Here is a 16,745-nt window from a genome sequence, read left to right on the forward strand (position 1 = left end):
AGCCATTTAGAGTCTCATTTTGCTGTCAACATGTTTCAGCCATAAGGGTCATTAAGCACTATCTCTAGTACTTTTTTTCCAAATGATACTGTCTTGACCTTCCTCAGGACAGGAACATTTCTTTGGTTGAGATTCAATCATATGTGCCCCATTGTAGTCATAATGATGAATACACTACAAGATAACATGAAAAAAAGAGAAGAAAAAATATTTTACACCGTGGTGGGTTTAAAAAAACAGAAACTATAAAACTTCATTTGAGCTCAAACTTTAAAGTTAGCCTCTTTTTAGATTTAAAAACTAAAAAATGTCATTAATCTTATACTTACAAAAGACAAAACGAGGGTGCAAACAAGAATAGTGATTCAATAATCTATTTCAAGGTGAGGTCATCTACCTTCATCTTCTCCCTATAAAATCGGGGAGATAGATATTATTAGCAGCTAACTTAGGATGGTCACATTAGCTAGTACGCTACGTAGTACTTGAACTTTTCCTTTTACCTGATGCCTCAACATTCTTTGTATACTGTTTCCACGGGGTCAGTCTCTTTAGTTAGATTAGTTGAACTCCAGGGACAATAGGCTTCCTATTGAGATAAAGGAAGCTATGAAACATAAGGCTATTTATTCATTAATCTTCAAAATAGCTCATTATTAGTTATCTAGACTAGCCATTTTGCCCTTTATATGCAATGGAATTCCATTTCAATTTCCTTTTTATTTTTAAATATCAATCTTTAAATACACTTTTTGTAATACACAAACTAGTTATTTGTATTTCTTGCTTTGTATGCATATGGATTACCCGTCTACATTTTTCAATTGGTTTTTGTTCTTACGCACTTACTTGTCATGGATAGTTCTGTATAATTTCGAAATAGCTGTATGTTTTCTACGAAAGAAAAAGCAGCACACTATCTATGGCCAGCGTGCATTGTCGCTCTAAAAATAGAGAGAAAAGAAAACCATTTTAGGAACTGATGGGAACATGCGTGTTCTATAAGCGCATTCACTCGTCTCTTTAGACTATCACGAGTGCGTAATGTCACCCTAGAGATGGAAAGTGGAGGAATCCACATTGCTTTCAAAAGAAAATATAAGCAAGCATATTTTATGGGCACGTTCGCTAATCTCTCATGAGCGCATCTCATTTTTCTATGACTACTTGTTCTCATTTTTACATTGTACAGAGTGTTTTATTCTAGTATTTTAAGAAGACACATTTCTTTAACACAAGTGCTTCTTCCTCTGCTCACAGGACTGTCTTTGAAAAAGCAAAAGAACGCTGTCCGCATTGTTTTTTAGTTTATATTCTGTTTATCTCATCACGTTACAAAACATGTGCATCCTCACATGATCCTTTTCACTTGTTCACATGAAGGTGAGCCGCGTGTGAAAAAGACTGTCTAGCGCCACCTGGTGTTCTACAGTAATATTGCGCTCATTTTAATTGAAATGATCTTTTATGTCTTTTGAAATTTGGTTGATCGCCTGATGCATCTTATTTGATGGTGTTGGAGCCGTAAAGTTGCATATATTTCAGATTATTTTATGTCATTTATACATATTTTCTCGAGGCTATACTTATGTGTATATTTTTTATTATTCTTATAAACTCAAATGCAAGCGTTTTTTCACTTAGTTATTGTCTCATTTTCGATGTGGGTCCTTTGAGCAGAAGTACTACCGTTACCAAAGTATTTACATAAAGATATTCCACTCGACCGAAGAGTTAAAACCGAATTTTACTGTGTCTAAGGTGTAAATCCATTGTTGTTTGCCACCTCTGGAATTTGTTTTTACTACTTGGATTATGAACCAGAACATTTCTGTATGTTTGTGTTTGCGTTTTACAAAATGTGCAACCAAAGGTTTATTTTCAACCTTATTTTTTATACATGAACGATGTTCACATATCCTTTGTCTCATTTGGTGTTTTGTCTTTCCTATATAGAGTAGATTACGTGGGCATTTAATACCATACACTGCCCATTCTGTCAGGCAGTTGGTGAAACTACTTAGTTTCCAATCTTTTCCTCTGAGCTCTACTGATTTAATGTCTTTTGTCATAGCACACACCCAAGCATTTACCACACTTATAGTCGCCTACCACCGGTGGTAATCCCCATAGGGTTTCCTTGTCTTGTGTGGCCTTGATCAAATGATGGATATGCGTGGACCAAAGAATCTTTTAAATTTCTTTGCCTCTTAAAGGCAAATCTGGGTGGTGCTGGATTGAATTCAGAAGTTTAGATAAAATGCCAGTTTTTTAAAATAACTTTTCTTAATCCACTGCTAATAGGATTAAATGTGCTGACGCATTTTATTTTTTCCAAATTAGACCTCTTTTGATGATGTAGGCACAGATCTCAATCGGCATGTTTTGCCCTTTTGTATGAAGTTTGGATAATTTTCTTTGGATAGCCTCTATCTTTTAGGCGTTTCTCCAGATTTTTCCCTTCTTCGACAAAGTCCTTATGTTTCAACAATTCCTACAAATCCGTAGGAACCAGCCCATCTGTAGGCTATCTCTCAAATTTTGAGGATGGAAACTATTGTATTCTAATGGTGTATTTTTGTCTGTTGGTTTTCTGTATAACATGGTCTTGACAAAACCTTGCGACTTCTTCATGATCTGGAGGTCAAGAAAAGGTATTTGATTTTGATTGTACATCATTGTGAACTTAATATGGTAATTTTGGGCATTCAGACACATTAGAAGTTCCACCAGTATCACATTTGATCTCATCGAAATCATGAAAATATCATCTATGCAATGGAACCAACTTGTTATATTCTTTTTGTAGAGATTTTCCGGATGGTAAATTGACAGATCTTCTAGATCATCGATAAACAGGTTGGCTATGTCGGGGGCAAAAGTTACCCCCATATTTGTTCCATGCCTTTGTTATAAAAGGTGCCTTCAAAAAAAATATTCCAGCAGTGCAATCCTAATACACTCTAAAATGAAAACAGTTGGAACTTTATTTAGAGTGTTGGTATGCTGGTTTAGGTACTTTTCCAGAACTCTGATACATTCCATTTGTGGAATGCTCGTATAAAGGGCAGTGGCATCTACGGTCACTAGTACGTCTTCTGCGCCAATCTGTTGGTCTTTGAGTTTATTTATCATGCTTGTAGTGTCTTTAACAAAAGACTGCATGTTTCTTACAAAGGGACGTAGGAACCAATCTGTATAGACGGACAGTGGTTCTAAAACCGAGTTTATCGCCAACACTATTGGTCTTCCTGGAGGCGATGTGCACTTTCTGCAAAACATAGAAATCTGAAATGGTAGGATTTTAAATTATCAAGTATTGCTGTTCGTCTTGATCAATCCAGCCTTCTCGTTGTGCGTGTTGCATCAGATTTTTCATTCTTCGATAAGCATGGTGTCGGGTCTCTATCGAGTTTTCTGTAAAATCTTTGATCTTTCAATTGATTCATTACCTCGGTGTCGTATAATATTTTGTCCCACAGGACAATTCCCCCACCCTTATCTGCCGGTTTTATTGCAAAGGATTTGTTGTTCGGTAATCCTAGTAGGGCCGATCGCTAGTCAAATTATCTCTATGATGATTTTTCTTTTTGAAAAGTTCTTTTGTCTCTTGCAAGACTTTATTTTCAAAGGCTAAGATAGCTGGACCTATCATTGAACTTGTAGGTGTGAAGGTTGATTGAGGTTTTCGGCCGGTTATACTTTCCTCTTTATTAGAACCCTTGATTCTCTAAAAAAGTATTTGAGGCAAATCAATGTAAAGAATTTTTGCAATTCTATTTGTGTTTGGAAGTCGTTTGCCCGCTTGGTGGGGACAAAACATAATCCCTTTCCTAACACATTGAGCTCTGCCTCTGTCACAATGTGTGTAGACAGATTAAATACTGGGATCACCAACTTTGTGGCGGGCATCGCCAATTGCGTGTCAGCATTCTCTTCAGACCTTGTTGTCTGTTGCGACTTTTTTGCTCCCCCCCCGAAAAAAACGGGGTTGGTTCAGACTGTCCACCTGCAGTACTGGATGAGCCTGCATTGTCTGAATCACTACTTGTAGTAGTATTTGAGGTTTTAGAATTTTTGTCTTTAATACCCTGCGTTGCATCCTCTATTTAGGTATAATTTGTTTTGGTCGTCATAGTAGGATTTTACTACATATTATCTTTTATGATATCGTCTTGTTTGATTTTATTTTCCAACATATCAATTTTTTCTTTTTGCTTTTTGGCCTCCTCCGACGCAATGTCTATGGCTAGAATTATCCAGTCTCTGGAACATTTATTTCTCACCCCGCTAGATGTCCCTTTAAATTTTGGAGTATCTGCAAAGACCCAAGGTATGATCCTATTCCTTACCTGAAGGCCTTCAGGGATCACGCTTGCTTTTAAGTAGGCTAGCATTAGCTGCCTGTGGGACTCCATCCTAATTAACTTCTTTTTCTTAGGAGTAAGCATTTCTAAATAATTTCCTTTTGTATTAGTCTATTTGAGTTACATTGTATATCATAGATATGACATCAGTGTGATTTACAGATAATCTCCGATTACCATTGTATGTGTTAACCTTTGAACCCATGACACTAACTGCAAAAACATGCCCATATATCGTAATGAAGACAATTTCCTTCTTTGATATAATACGATTCATATATGTTTCTCAAATTAAATGATGTAATTATTCCGAGACATCTACTTGAGCAACATGGTAAACAATAGATGTGATGTCAATGTTACTTCCAGATAATCTCTAATTATCAATGTCTGTGTTAATTTATGGACCTTTGACACTAACTGCAAAAACATGTGTATACATCACCATGGTAAAGACTGCATCAATCCCTTATATAATGCGATTCACATAATGTTTACAAACGTCTAGGTCTATATCAAATCAAGGCGTGTGTGGACCCATCTATCACTAAAATGGGTGAACATTTGAAATTAACCACCATGTGAACCCGAAGAACTTGCTTCAATCTGTGGCAAATATCATCAAAAATGTGCAAAATAGATTTGTGCAATCTTTAGATTTGAAACATACTGGGAATCCTTAATATCAGTCTAATGAGTGTCTCCTCACATCAGTACGAATATAGAGCGGAATACGGGTTTCATTCCAAGAAGCATTTCAAACAACATGTCCATGAAAACAACTAAGATGGCGTCTGGATTCGGCCAGACTAGTACGTTCACTTGATAAAGGGACCGGCTAGCGGCATGGTTGCTTAGCAACGTGCCGATGCGAGGAACGCGTTTGCTCCATGCTGTTGCTTGGGGACAGAGACGCGCATACGATAAAGTCCTGAAAGGTAGGCATGAAACCAACTGGAATAAACATTAGTATGTATGACATAGGACAGTTAAATTGCTCTTACCCGTATAATTAACAGTAAGCCCATATTTTTAGATAGCAAGTCGGCGACTCAATGTCCGTCGACCAACTGCAGAGAACACTATGTAGGAAGTTACCGAAGCCTGCCAGCACTTACAACACAACGGATACCTCCATCTACAAACACAGATCACTGTGAAATCTCTATAATGGAGGTAAAACAGGGGGGAGGCGATATATACTAATGCCAATAGTGAATCGGAGTAATAACACGTTTAGAAACATTATTGCTGCAGTAAACAGTTAATTAAACCGCGTTTATGCATTTACACAGATAGAAGTGAATAATCCGGCAGATAACGATCAACTGCCTGTAACGCTAAATCACAACCATGCACCAGTACCCTCTGGGAAACCAACACAGAAGTGAATGACTGAGACATCTCCCAAAGTGAGGTATGAACAGTCTATGACTTACCACGCATATCAGAAATAGAAAAGCGTAGCACACATTGTAACAACACAAACTGTCTAATATAGAATATCCTCTTGCAGTCACTGGAAATTCATTGACTTCACTTGTGCATGGTATAGTCCACACATCATTGGAACAGAAATCGGACCCTGCACAGAGCAAAAAATAAAATTAAAAAAACCTTGGTGAGTCTTTATGACTTGATATATGAAATGTGATACTACTTAATTGAATGTAGTTGGTCCCCTAATGGGACACAGCACTATTGTTAGCGACTTGTCCCACTGGTGATCACATATTTATAAACACCTGTAGCATAACGTAGTGCTTTTACCCACAGAATTGGTACATGAACATCATTGACAGATTGAAGGACCACTGTAGTTGGCCCACCCGTCATTCTAAGGTTAGTGCACTTGTACCTATTTATCAACTAATTAGTATGAGAAAGGAACATGTACTCATAGTTACTGTATTTAAACAGGATTACTTTTATTTATATTCACAGAATAGAATTAAACCAGATATCTTTACCTGAAGAAGGGCATGAGAGCCCGAAACACGTAGTAGCCGACAGGTGACACATCTATACAATCAAAAACAATTTCTATCGAGATATCTGGATGGTTAATACCCAAAAAATGTATACTGTTTTGAATGTCTCTATGTAATGAAAAAAATGCTTTTTTGATATACATGAAATCAATCTTAATGGAACTGTGTAAAACAATTCAACAAATGTTTGAAGTCATACACACGGTAATGCAAATTAATTATTGAATATGAACAATTCTGTTAATTGGAAGTGAACTTGAAGTCCTATTGATTTGTAATTGCACTATAAAATCCTCTTTTGAAGAAACAAATAGCCTACTTTGTGAAAGTTACGAGAATAAAATCCAACAATTATATTGTTTATAGTGTGCCCTTGTTTGTCCCCCTTTTCACTTAGAGGGATCAGCTCCTATCTTATCCTCTTCCACCCCAAAGGAGGAATTTAGATCCTGGCTTAGTGCCGTCTCGGGACTCCCGCCCATATGGCTACAGGCGAATGGATCCGTTGCCATCTCCTCCATCCTCTCTTCCATCCTGGGTCCCAACCCCTCCCCTTACACTTCAACTTCTTTGTCTACCTCTGTGCCCGAGTGCGGAGGGTCCTGAGATTAGGCGTTCCTCTTGAGCCTAAAGTAGCTACCTGTGTGGCTTTTTCGGTAATGGAAATACGTTAACTTTTTTGCTAGCCATATCTTCCAAATATGAATCAAGCAAACTTTGTAAAAGATTGGACTTAACCTTGGCAGGCTCCCGGGCCGTTTTCAATTGTTTTTTTTTGTTGCACTTTTACCCAACGCCCCCAAGCTCCCATTATCCTTTGCTCTCCTTTTTACCATAATGGCGATATAGGTAGGTAGCACCATAGGGAAAAAAATAAGAAAAAAAATAAAATAATAAAGATGCACCTAGAAAACAATTAAAATTGAGCAGTTTGTAAAAATGGAGTAAGAGTAAAAGAAATTCAGTAAAACATTGTGCTGCTAGGAGGCTAAAAAGCCTCGACATCTAAATGCCACTTAATCAATAAGGCCTTCCAGCACAGTACATGGATAGAAATAGTGAAAAAGACAACAGTTTGCCTGGTCCACATCTATCCAGGGCGCAAATCCAGGACAGATTCTGCTGTTCAAATTAGGGTCCCCTGTGGCCAGTGTGCATAAAGAGACTTCAGAGACCCAGAGAGGGGGGACAGGGAACACCAGACAGCTCAAGGAGCAGCCTTAGTCCATCTCTCCCTCCCTAACGCCCCCTCACAGAAAGAAGGCACAGAAATGTAAACCATCGGAAGTAGATAAAGAGCAATGGGGGAGCAATAAGCAATTAAGCTTACCTCTAATGGAGCGTTCAGCCAAATCAATCAACAGAAGTTAACAGGCAGCAGGGAGCACACAAGTCAGAGGTTACTTGAGGGCCAGATCATCATTAACTGGGATAGATACCGTCCGTCCTGGAAAGTGGTGCTCCAACTCCACAAGGAACACAAAGAACACTCCACCACACTCCTGCGATGCTCCAGCGTCCCGGATACTGATTTTAAAGTAGATGCTGCCTCCACCAAATGAAGGATATAGAACAAAGACCGTGGGTCCTTCAGTATGCCAGCCACAAAGAACACTCCACCACACAAATAATAATAACAAGGTCCTAGTCGAGTCTGTCAAAATAAAAGGGACTATACTAATAAACTATCAGGATCATCATTCAAATCAGATAAGATTCCCAGTTCCTCACCAGTTTCTTCCTGACTCGAACAAGAGGACTCCTTATTTCTTCCCTTCTTTTTCTTGGTAGGTCTTCTCTTGTCGAAGAGGTTATGGCGTGTCTCGAAGGGAAGCCACTATGTCTGCCTGAGCAACTGGCAGACTAGTGGCTCCTTCTCCGAGGCAGCCTAACAGGGGAAAAGCCAAAAGAGGTGAAAAAAAAACTGGAATGATGCGATGATGTGGTGTTGGTAAAATCCGATCAGAAGTCCCTGGTAAAGCTGGAGGTGTCTGCATTATCTGGTAAGTGGGGAGTACAAGGTGACTTCCCAAGTACAGAATGGAGTGAGGAGAAAGAGCAGGAACTTGAGAACCAGCAGTGACAGAAGGTAGGCAGAGCGCCTAATGTGCAGGAACCCGAGAAGCTAGCAACACAGGGAGAGAGATCCAAGAGGAAGGTGGGTGGGAGGTGTCCGGAGGATGCAAGCAAGCCGGTAGAGGGAGGAGAAGATCCGGAGGAGGCATGGTGCAAAGCAAGAAAGGACAGAGCGGAGAGAGAGCTCACGGCAGCAGGCAGGGGCAAGCAATGTTTGGAGAAGGAAAGGCACAAAGGACCTAACCAGGCCTCCAGATAAGGTGTTTAACAGGCCTTTTTATGCATGAAATTCTTGTACATACGACAGCTTTATTATTTTCCTGTGCACATTTACACACAAGTTTAGAGCAGAGGGCAGTGCAACGGTCAGGTTACTTGACAGAAACCAGAAGGCTTCTTTTGATTTTTATCTACATGGATGCAATTGCAAGCCACCTCAAACAGAATGTATTTCTCTGAAGCCTTTAAAAAAGAAACTGCACACTGTGATAAAAGGAATGGTTTCTTTCCATTCAGCTTCAGTAGCACTTTGCATATTTACCTAGAATTTTAGGATTTTTTTTTCTTTTTTTTTTTTTTTTACAGAGAAAGCCAACCAGTATTGCACAATTGTATCTTCCAGAGTTCCGGTGCTATGTGCACAATCATGCGGAGGCAGATCATTTTTACACATAATTAAATGTACACTCTAATTATAAAAACAGTGTGTAAAATGATGACAGTATAGTTTACATCTCTTCAAACTTGCAGTCAATGGTGTACATTACTATAAATGGTCAGTGGCAGCAGTCTTTGCTCAAGGATGAGTGATTGTCATTACACCAATCACAGGTGTTCTAGCCTCCCAAATCTTCAAGACTACATTTAAAACATCCAAAAGCTGACTCTCCAAGAAGTGCAAGTGCTGTTCAAAAACAAAGGAAAGTTACATTGGTAATTGAAATAGAAACTCAGCAAAACCTGTCCCTGTGATAATCCAGATAGGTATTTAATTATATATAGCGCTTCATAATCGGTTCGTCCAACATCTAGGTAGTGTGATTATTATACCTCAGTCGACACTCAGTTAACTGACTTCTGAAGGATGTTAGCCAATAAGATAGCTCAGCCGGTTGAGTACTCTTTGCTGCAATCTGTGCATGATCTGTAGGTTGCAGGTTCAAATCCCAGCAAGACCAACTCAGACTTTCATCCTTTCGAGGTCAATAAAGTAGTACCAACTTTGGTTTGGTGATAATTGTGATAAATATGTTCTATGCACAGCGCTTTGTCATAAGCGCTATATAAATAACCATTTGATCATTAGATTACATATAGAATTCAGCATGGAGTCTGTGCCTCTCTGCACTGTTATAACATTGGCATACCATTAGGTAGTATACTAACTCCAGGAAATGAGGACTTTCGTTAAACATCAAAAGACAATTCTGCTATCGAACCTCAAAACACACAATACAATTCATGTTTGCTTTCCTATTTGATTGGCCAGGTTTTTTGATTTCAACATTTAAATATATACAGAAGAGATCAAATGGCCAGACCTTAGAGAAAAAATGAAAGGTGCATTCTGTCCCAATGCAGAAAACTGCTGCATAGTAATGATTTCCATATAGTTTTTACACACGTCGGCTGGATGTCACATACGTTTTACTCTCCTGCAAAGGAGAAAAGTAATTTTTACTCTTAAAATCACATTTACTCTCAAAGTTTAAAAATAGGGAGTAAAATACTCCCACCTCAAAATCTTATCTGGAGCACTGGACCTAACAGAGTATCACCCGTAAGGAATACAGAAGGGTTGCAACGCGCTGAAGTGGGGGTGGGGGAGAGAACTTATCCGAAGCGGTGGCGGACATGATGGAAAAAGCTAGACCGTCACCCTGCATTCACAACTAACGTGATGTGTTGTTCAATGGCGGAATGTCCATTGACTGCATAGACGCCACAGCTTGCCTATCATGACAAACCTATTGCCAATCCTTAATTCTAATCAATAAATGGCTTGGGACAAGAATGTATAAAACAAAAGTGTTCAAGAAATAATATTTAAGGACGGTTGAGCAGTTGGCTTCCCTTCCCCATGTTTTCAGCACGGACAAGTGGAACCTTCGAGCTTTGAACACACTCTGGCTTCTAGGCCACAAGGATACAGTTCTAAGCACAGACATTGGGGCCTTCTGCCAAAACCTCTTTTGTGATAAGACCCTCTTATTGCAGAGGGTCTGTCGCAACAGACAAATCTCAAAGTTCCATTCCAATCAGTATTTTAAGTTCTCGCTTTCAATCTTCACCATGGTCTCCCCTTCTTCAGGCAAAGACCCCCCTTTTATCATAATGTTCACACTTGGTCTTTCTCGTTCGGGTTCGGACCATGGATCTCCCTCATTAGGGCTTGGATCATCTTAGTTTCAAAATCGAAGACTTTCGAAATGTACTATAGGTTTTGCTTAAACCGTCGCAGGACCACTTCGATTCAGTTCACATAATTGTTTTCATCAATCTTCTACTTTCATTTCTCTTAGCGGGATACCTTACAGAGACCTTCGATTGAGCACATTCACGGTGTCGGACCACAACAGCATTGTATCTTTCTTTCTGAAGTGCAAACGTTCATCAGCAGTTTAGCTTTACTCACATCTTTCATCGCACGCGTTTAACAATATTCGTTCCAGCGCTCGTTAAACAATGTTGCCACTTGCAACCTTGACTTCAACACAGACCCGTCTTGCATCGGTATCCCTAACTCACCGGCTTTGTTGATCTCTCTGCTGCTTCTTTGTTCTTGGAGCAAAGGATGATACCCCTCTGCTGCTCCTCCCCACCTTGGTTGGTTGCGCGGGAGGGCCTTCAGTATCTCCGAAACACAATGCAGGATTCTTCAGTCTGGTATCCTGGCTTTATGCTTCCTGCTTCAAAGGTTTCTTGAAAGTAACTGTTTGTTTCTTGCCGAAAAGGTCAAGGGTATTTCCATCCTTGGTTTCCCGTCTTTCTCCCCTCGTTCAGCTGCCGACTCATAACTGCTGTTCCTTCGTGTGCTTTGCCTCAGTGTGCTCTCGTTCTCTGCCTTTTATCTATGTGGGGAATTTTAATGGAAGTCAGGTGTGAGTGATTGTCAGTAATTGCCTGACTTCGCCTGACCATAGTAGCGGGACATGTCAGGTACACTGCCCGGGTGCGAGACTGTTTTCTCCCAGAGCGGGATGTCCGTGTGAACGGGTTTGTGACGGGAAAGGTGGGGCGTTGAACTTCGTACGTATCGTACCGGGTAGGATGGGGTAAAGGTGTTCCAGGGGAAAGGACACCATGTCTCACCATACGGCATCCCACTACCCGAAGATCCCTCACCCAGGTCATCCTCCCGCACTGGTCCACCCCAGGGTCTGGATCCAAAGGCGATGGCCGTGCCCTGGCCTCAGAGAGATCCTCAGGGACTAGCGGGTGAGGCACCTTCTGGTTTCTCACACTACTCATAGAATAATGCTAATCGTCACAGTAATATTGACTATGTGTTTATAAGTGGAAATATTAGAAGCACAGTCATCCCAGGATTGCTCACTCCATTACTGAATTGAGTTTTGACATAAAACGTAAGACAGATGGAGGGTCACCGTCAGATGAATTCACAATGGAAAAAGAACACGTTGGAAGTACAAGAACATTGCACACATTAATGTATATATGCAAAGCGGACAAATAAGTGACATAATTGACTTAAAAAGGGAAATACAAAAATTGGCTAGGTTGCCATAAAATTATTTGTTTAATGTCCAATGGCAACTTATGTACAGAACACTACAAAGTAATGAGATATCGAAATTTTGGAGATTGGGTAGCGTATGAGAAACATTGTGAAGGCCCAATTCTTAATGCTATAAATGAATGTCAATTATGAAATCCTATACACAATATTTATTGTAATCCAGTAGGCACTGAAACTCGGGATGATTTGGTTAAGTATGCTCAAAAGGATTATCATTTTGAAGAGTGGAACATACCCCAATGTATTACTGCATTATCATCATTGGGAACCCCAGCTCCGGGCAGAATATCAAAGTTATAAAGATCAACCCTGAGATATGGGCAAATCTCTTGAACTAATTGGTCAAGCAGATTTACAAGACTGTTTTAATCCTGAATGCCTGGAAATTACCTTATATTATTTGTATTCACAAGAAGGGTACTAGCGCCAACTCCGGGAATTATAGATTGCTTGCCTTGCAAGCAGTGGCGTTGCTAAGGGGGGGGCTGGTGGGGCCGGGGCCCCCCTGTGAAACCTTGTGCCCCCCCCTTGTCCCCACCTACCTAAGACGAGCAGTGACCATGTTCTCCCCCCTACTTTTGTTTGTGCCCCCCTACTTTGGTCTTGTGCCCCCTCCGTGCCCCTCCTAAATTTGATTCCTGGCAACGCCACTGCTTGCAAGATGTTATTGGAAAATTCTTTGGTAACCTCTTTTGCTTAAGATTTGTGGAAAAGAAGCAGATACTCCCTCCATATGAAACGAGCTTCAGAGATAGGCATGGGACCATACATATTACCTGGATCGAACCATTTTTAATAGGAAATGTATAAAAATAAAAAAAATGGAAGAATCATCCTGCCAAGAAGTTGTAGCTGGCGTTGGTGGATTATAAGGCAGACTCCGACACAGTAAATAGGAGCACACTGGAGGAGGAAACTGGAGTCATGGAATATGCCAAAGTATTTGTTGTCACTTGTTAGACAGCTATATGGTGACAAATACGTCAAGATTCGTTGATTGGCACTGGTGAATTATCAGAAGGAATTACAACCAACAACGGACTGAAACAGGGGCCAGTGTTGGCACCTATATTATTCAGTCTATACATTTCTGACACAGATAACCAAGTAATATGTGGCAATATGCCTAGGTTATGCTGATGACATGGTCATACTGGATAGGACCTGCACTGGCCTTCAGAGGACACTAGACGCTTTGGCCAATTACTCATAAATAAATAGCCTTAAAATAAACTTGAACAAGACTCAAATTGTGTGTTAGGGGAGAAAAATCCACACAGCTTTGTGTGGGAAATTAATGGTCATAATCTACAAGTGTCACGTTTTATGTATTTGGGGACACTGTTATGCTCATAAAGTTGCACAACACCACTGAGAGAACATACTCAAAAAGGCTATTAGTATGCTTATATCAAGTCATTCATAAAGCAAGTGGGTACTCGTTGTTGGGCCTATTGGAACTCTATACAACATGCATAGCCCCCAGCATAATCTAAGCCTTAGAATTGTATACCGACAAAGCAATCAGTAACCAGAAAGGAATCTAGAGCAGAGTATTGGGCCTAAGCAGGGGTACTTCTGTTGAGGCCATAATACTGCAACTTGGCTTACCTTCAATGATTGTTAACTATAATCAAACATAGCCTATGGCTGCTAAAGCGGATGTCCAGAGAACAAAATAATGGCCGATGTATGGCTCATTACCAAGTACCAAAGTTACTAAAATGCTGAGTCTTGTGTGAAGTTAAGTCTTGCAACCAATTTCAGTACCAAATAAAATGGTCTCCCAATTTTGAAGTTAATTATTGGATTAATGTCAACAACAGAAATTGCAGAACGGCTTATGAAGGGGATTGGTCAGAAAATGTTAATCATTTATATCAAAAAATGTGTCAGAATATGCAAAACAATCATTTAATCTCTTGACGCCAGCAAATTACATAAAGGTTAATAAAGAATGTTGTCGCTTCATAATGCCCCTAAGGTTGAATTGTTTGCCATCATTCATAATAACTGGTGTATAGGCTGTTTTCCATAGAACAGCGATATTGCAGACTCTGCATTAGGTCTCTGGAAACCTGCCATGTATGAACCTCATGCCCAACTGTGGGTCAAGAATATGATATACATTATAGGAAAATTAACTACGATAACTGTTGTATTGTGGGTGATCAATGTTGGTGTTATTTGTAATCCAGAAGATCTGTTGCAGCCTCTCAAAGATCACACAGACACTTCCTGGTATGACACTGCCTTTATTGCCAATAAAGTAATACTGCTTACAAACAGTTGCTTCACTGTGATATTTCTAGTCCATTGCTTATTTTCTGAGTGCCCAAGAGAGGTTATGATAGAGGTGGTAGGCTTGCAGGAGATGGTGCCTGACCTGCTGGTCAAAGCGTTTGGGCTGCGGTGGGCGTGGGGGGGAGAGGGGAAGTTACTCAAAACGAAACGTATAGTTTTATATGATTTTATAAACGTTTTATATCAGCATATTGAATGTAATGTGTTTGTACTTGAGGATTGATCTCATCAATCATATACAATAAAGTGCTATTATTGTGATTTTTTTTTATTGGTGTCTTATATTAACACTTTGTAATTGATTTGTTTTTAAGGTTTATTGTAAACCATATAACGCTAAATAAATACTAATAAAAAATATCGTGAGATTGCATACAACACTGGCTCAAACGAGATTTGATTATTCACTACCCCGATATTAGGTTAACGTTAGAGATGGGTGCACATCCCGATCCTTCCTCCTCACCGTGGAAAGGCGATGATTCGCCGGGTCGATGGCAACCTGGACGACGGCAGCAGAAGAGGAAGATGCTGCGGTGGAAGCCTCGCGGCTCCTGGTAGGGAGCGTAAAGTTGCAGGAGAAAAGCGCAGGGCTGCCCGCAAGCACCGCACGCTAGGGCTTCGGGGCTTGGCAAACCCACTTCCCCCAACCACGCCGGCCTCCCACCTGTCTTGCTGGGGAAATGCGAACTAAGCAAACGCCAGTCTTCGCGAACCACCTTCAAAAATCCAAGATCTACGTCAGATTGAGCCATGTTTAACTCCTAGTTCCCGTTACTACAGCACAGCAGCTGCGGCACTACAAACACATGTCTATCACGTGACTCTTACTGTACGCACGTCAGTCTCCTACGTTTTACGTTCCTCGCCGACTCGTAGTTGAGAGGAGATTGATCTGTTGCTTACTACTGGGAAGTCACTGACTGAGCAGTTCGTGTGGTGTAGTTGAACTTGAAGCTTGGTGCGGGGTTACTTTAAAGCCCGAGACTGTCATTTTTCCGCAAACTTCCCTCCCGATCCGCGTCGTCGTCGTCTTCTGTGTTGAAACTGTACGGGATCCCTTCACCAAGTCTCTGGACTAGGGAAAATAAGTTACAAAAAAAGCATGTTCTCAAACGCTTGGTGCACGGGCAATAAGTACCCATCTGTTATGTTTTGGGGTTATGAGATCAGCACAGAGTACACGGGAGCCTCAGGTAACATGGACTGCTTTACTGGGTTCGTGGTTACAGGGAACACAACAGGAACATACATCAGGTAATCAGGACAAGTTCTTAACCAGAGAGACATCCACCGGTCCCCCTGCTCTTAGGATTCAGTTCCAACTGATCTCTTATGGAATGAAAGCAGTTTCACCCAATAACATTCCACAGCCAACACGCCATACTGAACACTCTAAACTCAAACAAACATATCAGGGAAAGACCAGAGTAAGTAAAACCCAACACATCTCCCCCCTTACATAACAATGAAATGATGGGAAGGCAGAGGGATGGTGAACACTATGCAATTTGCAGTTAAACACTTAGAGAAAACAATACACAAACATCCTCCTAAAATGTGCCCATCCAAACAACCAAGTTATTACCTTACAGAGACCTTTGCAGTAGCTACAAGAAGCCACACCACTCCTGAACTATCACCAGTACCATAACAGGCCTATTATGGAACTAACACTCGGGAACCAGCCCACCTTCCAGCGCAATTCTTACTCCAATTATACATCACTACTGTACCCTACTTCATCATCCACCAACAACTGGTTGTGCCAAAACACAAACAAACAGGGTTCTACCCCACTGACCGCCTAAAGCAACACTTACAAATCACTTTATGGCACCAAACGATAACATCGGCACCACATACCACTGCGTATGGCACCAACCAAAAGTTGGTGCAATACTTGAGCAACCATATGCTCCACCGGGCATCGGTACCCACAACACAATAGGTACCAAACAATGAGCAAGCATATGCTCGATCGGGTATATAAAACTCACACCACAATAAGAAAACTGAGCAACTATATGCTCAACCGGGCATTAAACCCTCACCACACTAAGTACCAAAACTGAGCAACCATATGCTCACTCGGGTATTCAAAACCCACACCACAATAGTACCTAAACTGAGCAACCATATGCTCTATCGGGTAATAAAACCCACATCAAAATAGTACCAACACTGAGCAACCATATGCTCAACCGGGTTTTCAAAACCCACACTACAATAGGTACCAAAACTGAG

The 16,745-nt window shown here is 40.6% G+C and overlaps 1 protein-coding gene across 1 annotated transcript in view; it reads right to left on the minus strand.

Annotated features, from left to right (window-relative positions):
• PDCD2 (programmed cell death 2) overlaps window positions 1–15,330 on the minus strand; it is a 388,001-nt gene extending 372,671 nt beyond the window's left edge. Inside the window, exon 1 of the mRNA XM_069606928.1 lies at window positions 14,965–15,330. Within this exon, the coding sequence (XP_069463029.1) occupies window positions 14,965–15,253 (289 nt within the window). The 5' untranslated portion in view covers window positions 15,254–15,330. The remainder of the gene's footprint in view (window positions 1–14,964) is intronic.
• Window positions 15,331–16,745: the final 1,415 nt, after the last annotated feature.

This window comes from Ambystoma mexicanum, chromosome 4p (assembly GCF_040938575.1).
Source record: "Ambystoma mexicanum isolate Mex_15411 chromosome 4p, UKY_AmexF1_1, whole genome shotgun sequence".
NCBI lineage: Eukaryota > Metazoa > Chordata > Amphibia > Caudata > Ambystomatidae > Ambystoma > Ambystoma mexicanum.